This window comes from Ceratosolen solmsi, unplaced genomic scaffold (assembly GCF_000503995.2).
Source record: "Ceratosolen solmsi marchali unplaced genomic scaffold, CerSol_1.0 scaffold2, whole genome shotgun sequence".
In the NCBI taxonomy this organism is placed as follows: Eukaryota; Metazoa; Arthropoda; class Insecta; order Hymenoptera; family Agaonidae; genus Ceratosolen; species Ceratosolen solmsi.
In genome coordinates, this window is record NW_011948422.1 from 95355 (window position 1) to 113647 (window position 18293).

Here is an 18293-nt window from a genome sequence, read left to right on the forward strand (position 1 = left end):
AATGCCAAAAGCGTCCTGATATGATATGCACCTTTCCTCCTTTCCTTCCGCTTCATGCATTACATCGCGTTATCTCGGGCTTCTCGGCACCGCATTTCGGTAAGTTAGCGCCTGCTTCCTACGACGCCCTTGGTGTTTACGCATGTAAATATGAATTTATATACAAGCGCACAATATGAAGGCTAATGTAAGTATGGGCGAGCCTCTGTACTTGTCGAACGGATTCACTCGTAGTGGTGCTTTGTGCTGATATTACCGTAGCTCCTGTTTCCGTTACCTTGGCATCTCGGCTTTTCCAACTTCCGCATGGATAATTTTCCAATAAGTGACTTAACAACATTGCATTTGCTTTCATTCGATCTTCAATTCTTGTATTAAAAAACAAAATACTCTTTCAGTGTTCTTTCAGTGTCTCGCGTTGCGGCTCCTTTTGTATTATTATAAGTCTTGAATTAGATTTGAGGATGCAAGCAATTAGAAAACATTAAAAATTCTATTATTTAGTACTTTAAATTGCTTGGAAGTTTCATTAATTGAAAATTAGCATGGCTTTTCAATGAAATAGCTTAGAAAGTTACTGACTGTTTGTAATTTGCATGCAAGTTAACATTAAAGAGAGAGTGAAAGTTAATCCACCGTAACCGACGAAACTGTTTAATAGAGATGGACTATTTCCATGTTTCCTGTACTACTTGTTTGTCATTTACAACATTTTATACGATATAATAAATATACAGGTACATGTATTTTTCTCTATTATTAATAATTTCATCATTAAATATAAATTTATATATACATAAATATGTGAGTAAGCCTGTATTAAAATTAATAAGCTTTCAGTATATTTAAATGATAGAAAAATATTTGTACAATAATTAAGCATTAATTATGAAATTGTTCTATCAGACATCATGCGTATATTTTAGTTACCTTAAGTTACTGATGCAATGACATTTTAATATTATTTGTAATATCTAAAGAATAAAGCTACTGAACATTGATTGGCTTAATCGAATATATTATTCAAAGTATATATTTTTTTACTTGAAAAATTAAATTTTCATATTAATCGATTAATGCCAATAGTTTTAATTCGATTTACATTTGAAAATTCAAAATATATAAATACTATATTTTCATTTATATTATTCATATTCTGTAGAAATAAACTATCGTCCTACATTTTATGATAGATTATATACATACATATAATCAATTCAATATAAATTAAAAGAATTTTCATTATTCATCATCCCCAGAACTTTTAGAAGGAGAACATGAATATTATAATATGATACAATTTTATAAATATTAAATATTAAATATCAAAAACTATATTAACATATCATTGTTTGTTCATGTTCATAGAATATTCTGGATAAATTCAATCCTGGTGCTAGACAACTAATCAACGCCGGAAAAGCTTATTTGAAAGCGTTACATGGTAAGTTCAGATTTTTAAAAATTTTAAAAAATGCTTCTCTAATTTCATTAAATATTTAACGAAATTAAGTAGTGTAAAGCTGGTTTTCAATTTACATATTTACTTTGTAATGTAATTGTTATGCATTCATGCAATTGTAATTTAATTTCATACTTTGAAAAATACCATTTAGAGAGTTTCATTCTTTCTGTAAGCAATATGTACTGTAATACAAATAGATAATTTTTATCACTATTCAATTTGTATGAGAATTGTATTATTATTGTAAAATTAATAGTTAATATGGTATATGGTAACGTATATGGCATTGAAAATTATTGATAGTCTTAATCATTTTCGTATGACTTTATACCATATAGTTTCGTCGATGAAGAACAAACTACGAGCTACAATAGTTTCCGCATAAGATTATTACTATTATCATTATTGTTATTGTTATTTTCATTGTTATAATAATTATTATTATATTTATCGTTATCATCATCATCATCATTAAGATATAGTCACTCGTGTCTCGATTACGTTGAAATTATTATTGCCACCCCAATGCGATTTCTTATTCTTATTGGATTGTATTTGATATTCGCCGAGTCCTCCAAGCTCGTAATCAGGTCAATTTTGCATCGCGAACCCTCGATGGTGTTCGCACAGTGGGACGCGACACATCGCATTTTGTAATCTGTCTTGACGGTCGAGACAAATCTCAAGACAGCCTGATCGGTACAATGTACATGGATTCGCTATATTTACGAGTCAACTCCGATAGGCGCCCACACCCCACAAATTACGTGAACGCGTAACGGCGCGAAACCCGACAAGAGACGGCTGTGCGCGTCCGGCTTCGTTACGCTAGACAACCAACCGCGATAACTTACATGGAAAATGTCTGCTCAACCATCTCTATCATTCACGTAGGTGATGCTATAACTCAAGGACGGAGTAGCTGGAGTTTGATGTACGCGTTAGTGTTTCTTCATTGGATGACAGACGTTTTAATTGGCAAGTGGAATACTTTTTCATCGTCATCTACGAGCCATTCTTGCTCATATCTTGCTGAGAGCGGAGCAGAACAGGCGAACGAGCGCAACTTGTGCTTTATTTCTAATTTAGGGTTCAGCTTATGGAGATGTGAAACAATTATGTGAACTAACCCGATATTTATTATTAAAAAAATTGATGAATTAAAGAAAAATATAATTCTTTTCGTTTCATCGATCGACTAAATATCAGGATGAATGAAAAAAAGTCTCTAATTAATATAAAACTTATTTTACAATTTTAATGGTCCTAGCACTTGATTATTATTTACATTCGTAACGAAGGAATTTACAGTTACTTGTAATTAAAATATTTATTTTCTCTTTGTGACGATGCTATGATAATTAAGGACTTGATGTACAGATAAAACAATGTTGATTCACCGGAATATGTTTCGGAAAGTATGAGATTTATCTTGTTTTGCGAAGGTAGACAACAGCTTTTTCACGATGATCACTGCACTCGAAAGAGTAAAAGTAACGATGCCTTTCTACAAATTATACTAAAGCAGCAATTTTAGTAGAACCATAAAGCTTCGGAAACAATCTTTTTAACTGCAATGAACGCAATGATATAATCACTTGTCGAGATTTTCCCCTTAATTCCAACAAGTAAATATTGACTTTAATGTAAAGGTATTTTATAAATCTATGATCAAAATAATATTTCCACCAAATCAATAGTCATTGCATTTTTCCTTGTGTGATTTAGTTTCTTAAAGACGATTCTAAAATTTAGAAATTTTGAATGAATCTGCGTGTTCCAGCATTTTATAATTTGTAGTATTAGTCATTTAATTAAACAACAGTCTCCAAATAGTATTTAAATAGATATATTTATTTATTTAAGTTATTTGTAGAACTTACACATACATAATATATATCTATAATTAATGGAGTTTAAAAACAGATTTAAAAATTTAAAACAGAAAAAATCTTACAATCACCACTCATTTATTTTGACAATTTTTCAGTTAATGTACAACTACTAAATGATTTTTAATTTTTAATTCTTATAAAATACCTTTATTTCTTGACCTAATTAAATATATATCAAATACCTCTCTCTTTATTATTATTATAAAACGCACATATTTTAATTACAGAATATTATCAAATACTTTTTTATGTAGGCAATAGATTCATCATATGCTAATAAGGAAAATTAAATTCTTTTGAAACATTATGATAATAATAAATATTCTTCTGTTTTGATATTCATGTGTAAATATCTCGACTCAAATTTATTCATTCAAAATGACCTTCATTTATATATGTAGAAACAGACTAATAAAGACGTCATTTAAATCTTAGTGTAAGAAATTTTTCGGCATTCTGTTTTTGATAAAAGAATATATTATTTTCGCGTAAAAAAGAGAAAATATAATATTTAATTGAAAAAAAGTCTTCTTTTTAATAAATTTTGCTTCTATAAAGTATTAGTTTATTTCAAACTATCAATGTCCGAGTTAGGTTTTCAACTCCAACGAAATTACTTAAGAATAAATTAAGAATAAATTGAAATGTTTACAAAAGTATTTAATTCTCCTAAGCCCTTTAAACACTATTCATCAAAATGTTAAAATATAAATATTATAACATTAGTTTACGTTAAACGTAAGAGATAAGATTTTACTATTCATTGATTAAGAATCTATAAGATAATAAAACTACTTTGAAAATACTATGCACGGATGTTTTAAATAATTATAAACGAAAAATTTATTATAAATTTTTTAATGAAATATTGTTAAGTTATGAGTTATTAGTTAGATTCATCTCTATTTGCTTTATATGTATAAAACAAAACATTTTGCATGATATATATATATATATATATATATATATATATATATATATATATGTATAAATCGATTGATTAATAAAAATAATATCAAAAGAAAAGCATTATTCATTTAATCGATATATTATAAATTCTTTAATAATAATTTTTTTCATAATATCTATTTTCTCATTCGAGTTAATTATAATTTTATTAAAAACATAAATAAACTCACAATTTAACATATAATTATGTAATGGTATTTTACTGTTGATATTTATCAAAAATTCAATAAAACGAAATATTTTTATTAATAAATATTTTAAGGTCTTATATTAATTGTAATAAAACTGCATACGATGAATTATTAAAATAAGTTCCTATCATGATTTATTAAATGAGATACTAAAATGTATATAGCCACTTCGTTTTTAATTTAATTTACATAGCTTTCAGTCCCTATACGTTACAAATTACGGAATACTTTTGATAAAGGAAAAGCATTAAAATATGTAATTATTTAACTGTATTATATGATATTTTTTAACTTTTTGAAGTGTAGATTATTATAGAATTGAAAGTTTTTTTACATAACGATCATATTACAATAATATTTATTTTAGAAATCATTAAATCAATGCTCATTCGGTACGGGAAAGATTCTTTTGCTCCCTCGTCAATCAAATTGACTATAGATTTCGAGCTATTTCAACGGCACTTGTATTTTTAAATCAAATACTATTGTTCACAGAGATTAAAAACACAAATGTGCCTTTGATCCATGAAAAGCGATAATCGATTAAATTAATTGTTTGCTAAATTTTTAACCCAAACTAGCCAAAATATCGACAAAGAGATTACATGGCAAAAATCCTTTTAGTTCACGAAATTGAACGTAAATCTAACTTTTACCACTATCGCGGTAACGAACATCCAGCCATAAATATCTCGAATCCACTTAAATGCGTTTCGATGGCTGATCACGCACGTATGCCATTCATTTAGAAATCGAGGCAAATTGTCAAAGCCTCTCTGAAGCTCTTGTGGACGAGAAGCGAAAAAAAGGAGACGCATTTGGCAAGATTACGAGACACGGCGCTATTTATGGTGCAAGCATTTCTTTAACTACGCGATCTCGCACCCTGAAATCTCGTATACATTGCAAACATCGGAGCTCCCGGTATCGTCGGAGACAAGGGATTTATGGTGGCCGGCACCGGGGAATCCCGTAACAACACCAGGGAATCACACAAGCCTATGTTCAACTCAATGTAATGTCTGCACTCGTGAGATTTTACTTTCATTTGTTTCAAGTGTTCTACTTAATAGCCCTTTCTTTAATAGTTTCTTGGTAAAATTATTTTTTTTGTCGTACGAAATGCTTTATTACTATAAAGCGTTGCGTTATAATTCCATTTAATGTATTATCATGTTGACAAATATATTTCTGTAATAATAATCGTTGAGATGCTTTTATTTTTAGATTGTTCATTAGTATTTCCGAATACCACTTAATACAATACAATACATTCAACTACAGTTATATGCTTACAGGTTATTACCTAGATTAATTATTTATCCGTACTTTGATTTATTTTTAATATAATAAAAATTCCAACTATATTTTGTTATTTCAATTATTTCTTATCGTATTCATAATATTTACATATAAATAATTGGCAACTGTATCGTGTATTAAAAAAACAATTCTTTTTTATATAATAGTTCTTCTTCCATCGAAACATGAAACACCATAGATGCTCAATCTGTAATTGTCTTTATTCCCCTTTCCGTGCTCGAGAGAACTACTCTCTTGCATCAGTTAACTAATATCCAGAAATGCCTCGTTCTTCATATATATATTCGAATTAACTTCTGTAAACACTTGCTGACAGTATATATAGTAGGTATCCCTTTATTTATGCCTTTTCACTACATTATTAGGCGTGAATACGCAATAAAGGGAGTATGGCATGATATTCGCTAGTTTCATTTTATTGTTGAAACATAGTACCAAAGCACGAAAATTAATTCAAATGCTTTATTTTTCATTCCATTTTCTTATATTTCGTAAAATATGCACATTTTTTTCACCAAGTTTTTGTACCTATATTCGCAGATATGCTATATACTATAACATTCTTGTATGGTTGAATAAATGGCTGTGGCATTATATAAATTGATATTTGTACCATGGAAAATAAATTAGTCAAATTTATAGAAAAATCTATAGACAAACGAATTTATGTAAGAACATAAATATTATATCACACTAAATAAATTCCTAATTTAATAAGACCAGTCGACTACGATAATTTTCTATTTATTAGAAAATGACAGCTTATACTTTAATGAGCTTTAATAAACTTTTTTCTTACTTCAAATTTCTCTCGTTTATATTTCATAAATAGAAGAAAATGACAAACGACGATCATACTTTTTACTTTCAAAATTTCGAAATTTTATTATATCCTGAAGTAATAAATTTTAGAACAATAGATTAAGATGTATAAACATAAAATACAGTTAAAATTAATATATCAGTATATGTATAATATTTGCTTATAATATTCTTCTATAAAAATTTATAAAGCTTTCTATTATACGGGGTATTATAACTTAAAATTTTAAATAATTTATAATTATTCGCATAATATTATTATCAGCAATGTTATTGAACAATCTATTAATCTACGAACTACATATTTAATCGATTTAAGCTTTTTATATTATTATATATTATATAGCAGAATTTGAACATTAAAGATAAAAAAAATCATATTTTCAATCATTTCTTTTGATCATTCGAGACAATTGTAGAAATAGGGAGAGAGGCTTGAATTACAGAATCATTAAAATACACATAATTTTTATATAAAGTAAAATAGAAATTATTATATTTCATAAAGAGTATTGTTGAAAAGGGGGAAAGGTCGATTAGCTAGAGAACAGAAGCGCGAGAGTGAAAAATTTATTACGTGCCGCTTAACGTGTCAGATCGACTGAACGTCAAACGACCAGATAAATTGTCCCCTGATATATTGGATTACAAAATAAAATACAAGAAAAAAATTCACAAATATATTTGGGCACAAAGCAAATGTTGTATTTCTAAAAACTATCATTATTGAATAAGCATTATATTGATTTTTTTGGAAAAATAGTATTAATAGTGAATAAAAATTTAACATACTTAGCAGAGATGAAAATTATTTTATTGATTAATTTCTTATTTATTAACCATTTCTTATAATAAGAGAAATTAAAATTGTTTTATAAGTTTGAAATTTCTCTTTTGTTATTGTCAATTTTCTACTACTTAAGTAATATTTGAAATCATTCTTAGAAAACCAATGGCCGGAACGTTTAATTTTCAAGAATGAACAATGCAATATTTTCCATGTCTATAATTTAATTTATGAATTTCATTATTTTTTTATTTCTTATATTATTTAATAAATCTGTAAAATACTTATATAAACCTATAATAATAATAAACATCAATTTTTAAACTCTTCTAACTATTCTATTAATTAGCCAAATTATATTTTAACTTCTCTAATTATTGAACATTATTTTTTTTACAACTATCTTCCATCAAGAGGAATTTATTTGAAAAAGTATGTATTTATGAATTTACATATACGATCGATTTAACATTAAATATTTTAATAAAGTGATAATTATTTTCTCAGTGGCATATAACTTTACTGTACACCTAGGTATATCGTGAATAGCACGTATTACATTTTGGAATATTTCTTCCGATTCCTTTGTGCTAACTTTCTCAATCGGTGACTGTAACTTTACCTCTCGCTCATTTCCCTCAATAAATAGTCAGTCAATCGTTATCAATTCACCATTACTACAATTCCGCAACACTTTGAAGTGAATGTATACGGTAAGTCTTCTGCTTATTGTAAATTCTTATATAGTTCGTGGTTAAGAAGATCCTTATAAGTTACAATGAAACGACTCCACTACTTCGTACAATAATGACAGTGAAGCGATGAAGATGAAGTCACTTTGATTTTTATTCCACAATTTGCGAATCTCGGAATATTCCTTCATTAATCGATGCTCGTGCATATGTCGGAAGTTGTAAGGAATACGAGATTTATAATTTTTTATATAATTTATATAATTATTTTTTATGTAAGGCACTACTGGTTGCCATAATAAAATTCCAGAATTAAAATAAATAATATTATCTAGAAAGTATAATATCTTTTTTTCTTTCAGTTGAATTTTAAGTTATAATAAGCACTATCAATAAATAATACACATACGTCATTTATCTGTAGTTATTCGATCAATAATATTCATGATTTAATTTGTTCTCTTTAATTTGTAATCGAATAATTTTAAAAGATATATTGATCTTTCGATTTTAAATGAAAAAAAAACTCATATATTTATTTGTGATTAAAAATTCATTTAATTAAAATCTTAATTGATTTAGACAAAGAAACAAAATTTGTTCAAATTCTATACGAAGTATTAAGAAATATAATTATTTAAAAATTATAACTTAAAATGTGATTTATAATTTTTTCATAATATAAGTAATAAAGGTATACTTAAAAAAAAAATTGATTTTTAAAAATGGCTGATCATAAATACTTAATTTTCAAGTAATTATGAAAGTCAATGACAAGAAAGAATTAAAAATATAAATTTTCATAAGAACAAATTCTTGAAAATTTGAATTGGAAGCCCCTTGGGGTCAATAAATTTATATGTCTTATTCATAATCAACTTGACAAATAAGCAAAGTCTACAAGAATCCTATTATTCTTCAATTTGGTTAGAGGGTTCAAACCCTATAAGGGTTTTTAACATTGCATACGCTTTCATTCGAATAAGTCTTAAGCAATACGCAGGTTCTGAAAATGTTAGAAAATAAATTGGAAGGATATCTTCGCTTACATATATTATACATTTTCTTAGTATAAGACGAGGAGTTAATAATTATATTAGTTTTAGCATTATCTTAATTTTTTTTTAATATTAAGTATGTATCTTTATCTACAGTAACATTATTGTCGCACTCCACTTTCAAATTTTAAACAGGTTTGGTGCGACGAAGGTATTTTTATCGCTCGAAGAGCTAAAAAAATCGTGCGGGCTCAGTTAAACTTATTTGTCAAGTCTGTTACCCTTAACAGGCTGTTGCAGTGACCGATAAGTAATTTATGTAAGCTCATATCAGTTTTGCAAAACTTTTGATGTGGCCTCCTTCTGTAAATTCATTTACAAACAATTGGTTATTGAAGAAATTTTCATAATAAGTATAGAATTTTTGTGAAAGAAATTTGTTTAAAAGAAAGTACATAAAAATGCGCCAAAATCAATATGTTATATTGAAGAGGAGTAAGATTTTACGAAATTCAATATAATAATTAATTTTTGATTGAGTTTATCATTATTGAATATTTTGTATCATTAATTTTTTTTAAATTCAGAATGTACGTAACTGTTCCTACTCACAATAATTTTTCCTTTCATAACTGAAAATAATCGTTACAATTGATATTTAAAAGAGACACTTGTTTTATGTTGCTATTTAGTTTTAGTGGTGTTCATTTTTATAATTTTTAATTACAATTTTATTGTCATTAAAACTAAGTATAACTCATTTATACGGTATCTGAAGCACGCAATTTATATATTTAAGAAGTTACAATCTCATAGAATATGATAATACTATTTGTTTACAGTTTTTCTTAATTCGTTTCAAAATTAATTTTAATAATTCAATTTTTCTTTATAATTTTTTATCTATTTTGTAACTACAATAAATTATAAAATTTAATAAATTAATTTTAATCTATTTATTTCTTTAATTAAGATATAATGCTTGAAAATTTTTCTTATTAATTAATGCTACTCTTAAGCTTTCAAGATCATTTTAATTAAAAAGTTGATCAGTGTAGAAGATCATTAATATAGATATATGGTTTATTAAGAAACATCATTATCATTATTATATTTAATATTATCAGAATAATAATTCATGTAAAGTATACATTAATTACTAATTTACTAATATTTATATAATAATGATAATGTTAAAAAAATCTTGCATATTAAATAAAAAATTTAAATTATTAATACCACGTAAATTAAAGCTTTTGCCTAAAAGTAATTTTAATAGTAAACAGTATTTGATATTCATCGCGATTGCATGATTTTAATATTTTCAATTTTTCGATGTAATTTGAAATTTTATTCAACTTCTGTTTTTAGTAATAATTTAGTTTTGTAATAAATACTTCTTTTTACTATTATTGAAATAATATTAATTATTTATATGATTAATTAATGTTATTGATATAATATATTCAATATTATTATAATAATCATATTAGAAAAGTACTATATACTATTAAGTTTTTTCTTTAAAAACGAGTTTCTTAATTACATTCCGGTCATCTTAGAAATAATTAAAAATAATTTTTATAAATGTTTTTAGTGATTCCTTAAAAAGTACATTCTTAATTTTTACAGACATTATCTAAATAATTGTAATCTATAATAATATCTGGATAATTAAATTTCATTAAGTTTAATTATTAACCATTTTCAATCTCTGAATATTATGATTAGATATTAAAAACTTAAATATCAAAGAACAGCTATTTAAAAAAAAGGAAATTGAAGCTTTTAATTTTATAAAAATTTACGAAATTCTATGAATAAAAAAGGCTAATTAATTCTATTAATACATTACTTTATACTTAGTGAAAAAAATGTACACATTGTTGTTTATTACATCGTCATTTTTTTTCGTGAAATATCTTTATTTTGCGTAAAATATAAATGTTTGCATCAATTCCTTATATTATTGACTCATATTAGATAAAACTTTTATGCAATTATAGAAAATAATGAGAACACACATCAATCATTAATAAGCTTAACGCGCTGCGCTTGAATGTCTTCTAAGCTTACGTTTCCTTTACTTTTCACATTTTAGACTTAGAATTAGCTTAGATTTTGTAATAGTAGTGTGTTGCAAAAAGAAAAGAAATCTATTTTTAGATTTCACTTAGGGAGTAATTGCAAAAAATTTGTAGAAATATAAGTTGCTGTAATGTAGAAACAGGAATTCAACAGTTGAAAAATTTAGAAAATTTGACTAAAAAATGGTTGATTTTTATAGAATTTAAGCTCTATAGATAGTATAATGATTTCATAATAATACTGTATCGATTATTATTATTTATATTAAATATAATAATTATATTTACAATCAGATATATTTAGAAAGAATCATATATTTAAAAATATTTAGAAAAGTAGTATTTTGTATTACCCATATCTTTAAGAATTTTCGAAACTTTTCAAATCGATTCAGATTATTATTTATACGATAGTATATTACAATAAATGTGATATTATATAGATATATATGTCTTGCTAATAATGACTAAGAATTAATTACGTAACATTTATGAAGATAATTTTAACAAGCAAAAATTCCAAAAAAAAAAAAATGAATTTATTTTATTCATGCTTCTCTTTATTCTAATTCTGTTAACTTACTTGCAAAAAAGTTAAAATGACTATTTTTAAACGAGTATCCTTTAACCTTCAACTAACTTCATCAGCAAAGCGCGTTAGGACGCTTCCGGAATACCGACTCTGTTTGTCCTTCGTTAAGCTGTCGTTCTTTCCTCTTTTAATGCTTGCGAAAAATAGCAGAAAAAAAAGAATATGAGAAGATGCAGCCTAGTGTAATACTTCATTAGTTGAATTAGTTGGAAGCGTTAAAAGCGAATGAGTTGTCAAAGATGTGTTATGCGGTAGGACGAAAAACAGAGAATAGGAAATGCATAATGAAATAGTCTGCTTAGATTTACTACTTTTCACTTACGAGCTACTTGGTGGAATTTCCTACAACTATAAATTTTTTATGAATTTTTAAGTAAAACGAAATGTATTCTTAAGATTGTCAATTAATCACTGCATTTGATATTTCACAAAATTGGATAAAATGAACATTTCTGTTAATACCGATGATTTTTCAATGATAGTAGATAATCAATAGATATTCAATATAAAATTATTTACAATATATAAAATTAATTGCAGTGTAAAAATATATACATTTACTTATTAATTTGTTTGGTATATTTTTATTAAATTAATTATACGCATTTTTGCACAAATCATACGAATACATTATATTTTTATAATGAGGACACAACAAATAACAATTTTTCATGAATATAAATATGTGAAAGAAACAAATTTTATAATAAATTTTTTTATAATTATAAATAGACTGTGAAAATACTGTTGTACATAGCATATATATAAATACACATAAAAAAATCTATCCATAATATTTATTGCACTATTTAAGTATTTCCTGGCTAAGCCAATAACAATAAATAATGAGAATTCAATATTTATACGATCCGTAGTTGAACGAAGAGAAAATATAAAAATAAATGATGAAAATAGATTGAGTAGTGTTCTACGTTCCAACAACGTAAATAATAATTAATTAATAATATTAATAAAATAAACATTTTATATTACAAGTACGGAAAAAATACTCCAATAAATTAATGTAGTATTTATATTTCATTAGTTCTTATTACTTTATTTCGAATTTTTTTAAATTTATTTCAAGCTTTTCAGATAAATAGATATCTGTGTGAGTACGCGTGCGCGTCCACGTGTATTTGTCTGTGCGTGTATCTGTGTGCTTGAATTCGTTTAATGTATTAATAACTTTTAATAACCTGCTTCTTTTAGTAAGGTAAAATTTTCTAATGCATAATTAAGTTTGATACTTAATTATTATCCCATATACCGAGGCAGCCAAAATCTTCTATCAAAAATTTTCGTTGTCTTGTAATTTATTATTAAAATCTAAATGTCTTTACTATGATACAACAATTGTAAAAGTACTACCGACATATTATTTTATTCAAAGAGAAAATGAATTCATTAAATTAATTATATTATTATGTAATTATTAAAGTATTGAAATCATTCATTCATTTACTATATTTTTATGCTGTATTATTTTTGTAAGAGAAATTCATAAAATTAATTGAAGGTACTTTTATTTAAAAAATAAATCAAAAAGTGATTAGCTTAACTTATATTTTGATACAATTGAATAAGTTTTAAAATAAATTTATTTCCTAATGGCGCTATGCAAACTACAATCTATAAGCAATTCCGCAAAATTACGGAACGATTTTTTAAAATTTATTTACGTGCTATCTTTAAGTGTATAATAATCCTTTTAGTGCCAAAATGATTATACTTGGACATTCATACAACTATTTTTTCATAATATAAATCATTAGTTCTCAAGTTATCAATACCCATTATAATTTCAAAAGGTTAGATTATCATTTATGATTGAAAAATTTATGGGTTCTATTATCGTAAACATTTTGAAGAAAAATTTAGCTTAACCCACGTATTTCGTACTAAATATGAAAATTAAAAATAACATTCATAATAGTAATGTGAAGTAGTCGTAAGATTACATAGTTAATAGATTTAAGTCCTTAATTGATATTTCAAATAATGTATTTAATTGCTCATCACCTCATTTGTTTAATGAGTAATGTCAAGCGATTTCTATTAAGTTCCAGAGTTCTTGCGAATAAGGAGTCATTAGAAAAAGTGTTTGAAAACTTTTTTAATCTTTAATTTGTAAAATGTTTTCCAATTAATTGCACGAATAAGGATTTTTTAAATGAAATATTTAACTTTCCATACTACTGCCTTTAAACATTAATAATTGTTTTATTTTACATTTAAGAATAGTATTTTTAACAGTACTATATATGTCATATTACCATATATTTATGGATTTTGCGACAAATGTATTTATATGATATATTGAAATTTCTTTATCAAACAACCACAGCCATTTACCAAATACTAAATTGTAATTCAACCTAAGTCTTACGACTTATACTCCTGTTTCATCCTCGTTGTCAAGAATTTTTTATCATAGAAGATTATTATGCATCTTAGATTGTCAGACTGAGTTAATCGATTAATTACTAATTCAAAGCAGTAATATTATAAGCAGTAAACAAGAAGTTTCCTCTATGATATATTAAACATACATTTATTCATAAAAAATGCTAGTTTCTTTTTTGAACACCCGACAATTAATTATATAATGCAAGTGTTTACGAATTTTATTCAATTACTTCAATTGATTCCAATTATGCAACGTCTCTTTAACACGAAACCCAATTCTAATCTCAAAGAAAAATATTTGACAGTGAGTATATATAGTCCCACTCTTGAACGAGGCACAGAGAAAATCCAACATAAAAGGTAAACAAAAGTTCGAACAAAAGTTTCCTGCAAATGTCACATCTATCCCAATCTCCTATACCATTATACTCACAGGTGTTAATCAATGGCCGACCTCTATGCGTTTATGCGCTCAGCTTCCATAGACTCCCAGTGATCGATACATTTCCTGATGAGCATGGATACCCGCATGCTCATTGCTATGTGCAGAATCTGCCGCGGGTGCTCATGTGGTCGAAGCTCTTCAAAGAATCCTGTTTGTATATCTGAAAGGGGGAGGGATGGCAGTGCGTAGCTCCCGCTTTCGTCGTTTAGGCGTTGCATCAGGCTTTTGCATTTCTTTGTCGTCATCTTTTTTAGTTAACGCCTTGTTCTGGTTAGCGTAAAAATTTACGAAGTTTATTATTGTTATGGAAATTCGTGGATAGCTGGAAGAATTCGGGCATTAGAAATTTGGAAGTTTGTCTCTCGTGTCATCCTCGTGTCGGGGGCAATGAATTATGGAGAATAAGGATGAGTGGCGTTGGATTAGTCGCACCGTACTATCTCCGTGGAGATTCGATTTTAAGAACGAATGATTTTATTTCATTTTCGTGCGAATTTTCGTAGATAGAGCTGGATAAAAGTACATCGACGCGAATCTTCTTGGTGTAATTGTATAATCACGATTTTAAATATTTCTAGCGAAGAAAAATTTAATAAGCTTTCAACTCCGCCATAATATCGATGCACTTATTCGTAAATACAAAAATAATAACTAATTATCTTATTAATTAACTAACTGACAATTACCGAATGAAGAATTAAATCCATAAATTTGAAGTAACCACGGTATTTCAACATTTTATGAAACGTAAGTTGTGAAATGCAGTAAAATTACGTAATTATGATGTGTAAACAGATTTTTTATCAATTGATACTAACTCGAATTAATTTATTAAACACTAAATATTCTTCTACATTTTAAGTTATTCTTATTATTAATTGGTTCCACAATACATATTCTTTGATAAGTTCTTATTCATTTTTAATTGTTTGACATTATGTTTCTATTGCATATATCTGTGCGCGTGTATGGCTGTAACTAAAACTAATCGTATAAATTATCTCGTATGCTACAAGGTTGACAAGTTATCTAGTTATTTAAGTGGCTCATTGTCCTCGTTAGTTCATTTATTTCATAAAGGCCATTAGACGCGCGTCTTAACTATGATGTACCGTTTATGTTTTTATAGTTTCATAAGCCTTCTGGTCAATACGCGAGTCCACACACACATTGCAATATTTACATCCATCATTTTCGATTGTCCTCTATTCATTGATCGACTCTGTATTTAATCTTCCGCTTCTCTGAAATTACAATTCTAATCTATGGTAGTCTATAACTATCCATCAGGATTATCATTCTAAAACATACGCACATCCGTGTCTACGAGATCATTCTTCTGTTTATGTATTTACGAGCATGTTTACATCAAACGAATTTATGCGGCATCTAATTCACAAGAAAATAAAAAATAAATAAATAGAGTAAAAAAAAGTTCTTGCGGTGTTGTTTTATCAACTGTAGTGCATTTTATATCGAGGGATTCCTATATATTATGAATGCTTCTTTCTCTGCTAAATTCCCTATCCATGTATTTTAATTAATTAATTTTTATGTGTAAAATTTGACAAAAATAATATTAATTATTTATTAGTATACGTATATACAAGCTATTTTGCAGAAAGTTTAAAATACTTCTTTAAACACGAAAAATAATTTAGAAAGGCCTTTGTCAATTGCTATTTAAATTATTTTTATTTTTGAAAAGTTTCGCAGAAAGATTTTTTTATTACGTTACATTATTCGATGAAAATCCGTACGATTATAAAGGAATTTAATATAGCTAACTTTGTTTATGTTGCTTCGTTTTGCATTCACGTATTTATCGAATTTTAAGAGGTATTCTATCTCTAATTGATACTTGAATGTCTAAAGGTAAATTGTGAAACTGAAAGCGCAGCATTAAGACTATGCTAGTGAGATTCCATATTACGGTGCCCTTAAAAATCACTTGGTTTTTCTATTTTCGTCAGCGGCATATATTTGATTTACGTCTTCGTCATCGACGCCGGGGAAAGCGATAAATTTTGCTGACGTTAATCTCCCAAGGGGATTCCGCGACGCGATAAATTAAAGAGCTTGAAGCTTCCTAAAATGCAGCTACACGATGCGCGTCATAAGAGTTCGGGAGTCGTCGGAATCAAGGGTACCATCGCTAGTCCATACAATTTATCCGAGTGACATAAGAGGGGATGGATATCATGTCCTTATGGAGATACTCATAGACACGCGTATTCAAGTATATGTGCGTGGCTGTGTAAGCTCGTGTCTATGAGAATGGAGCGCACAAACGGCTGAAAATAATTAAATCGGTCTCGACTCGATCTCGTATTGTCCCATCGAATGAGTTTTATCAGCCATCGATCCACTTATGAACGCTTGTACGAGTCTGGTGCCGATGGGCAAACGCTGCACACAGAAGAATACGAGGATAATTTTTGGAACGCGGATGAAGATGAGATTATCCTGATATTACATTTTTGCTGGAAATTTAAGCCTCTTACGAAGCGATGCAAAAGCTAAGTGATCGTGCTTTATTTTATTGCGGATGTCGGTGTACTTTAGTGGCCTAGTATCACAAGGCGTTGAAAAAGCAATATTAGATAAACTTTAATAATAGATTGGAAATGATATTATTCAAAAACAAAGAATTTAAACAAACGTGTGAAATATGCTATCCCAGCCCGCGCAGAGCTATCGCCAATGATAAAGCACTCATAAACGCAACACACGTGTGCAGGATTTCGTGACTGAATGTGTTTGAATGCGCAATGATTAGGACGAGAAAGCAATTTCACGATCGTGAAAAATAGAATTCATTTGCTCGCAGGATCTAATGAAAAGTCCTCGTCGAAACAAAGCCGAATCACTCTCGATTTTCCGCTTCAATGTTATCACCCTATTATGATGAGTACTATTTTTTCTTTTCTCGCTCCCCCCTCTCTTTCTCTCTCTATCTCTCTTTCATTCTTTCATTTAATAAAATAGCGCGTTCTTTATTTCGCTCGAGCATCCTATTTATGTAATTAATAGCACTACCGTAATTGCAGCGATCGTTCTTGCTCCGTTTCTCTCGGTTTCAATTGAAAGTCTCCCCGAGCCGAGAGAAACGGCGCCCCGATCTCGAATCCTCCCATTCCCAAAGCGCGCGTCAGACTCGAAATGCACGGGCACTGAGAGCGAGAACACCTGCACATAATCCACATAATCAAGCGCGTTCTCTTACTTTTTTACAGGCAATTGGTAGCCCCAGCGCGAGTCAATAATGCATCTCGATAAAGCTTCGCCGACAATGTTTGCTCCTCCGTTCCGTACCTCGAGCCTTCAGCCTCGATGCGCACAAAGAAACACGAGAGCGCGCGCGGAGGGTAACGAGCGCTCGCACCATGGGGTTCGAGATGGGTGGGGGTGGGAGAGGTGAGGGACTTTCACGTAGACACTGGCGCGGAACGAACCATTCGCCTGGCGGATGGTTGAATTTGTTCCCCGTTCCCTCTTCGGCTCTCCGAATGCTGATTCCGAGGGAAAAGCTCGTGGAACTCGCCCTTCCCCACGAGTCGGCGAACGCCTACCCCGGCTGCCTTTCTATTCTAAAAGGCCTTTTCATTCGGCTTCTTT

General features: G+C 28.2%; 1 protein-coding gene across 1 annotated transcript in view; it reads left to right on the plus strand.

Moving 5' to 3' along the window:
- IRSp53 (Insulin receptor substrate 53 kDa) overlaps positions 1 to 18293 on the plus strand; it is a 153679-nt gene that overhangs the window by 54594 nt on the left and 80792 nt on the right. Inside the window, exon 3 of the mRNA XM_011498988.1 lies at positions 1369 to 1444. Within this exon, the coding sequence (XP_011497290.1) occupies positions 1369 to 1444 (76 nt within the window). The remainder of the gene's footprint in view (positions 1 to 1368; positions 1445 to 18293) is intronic.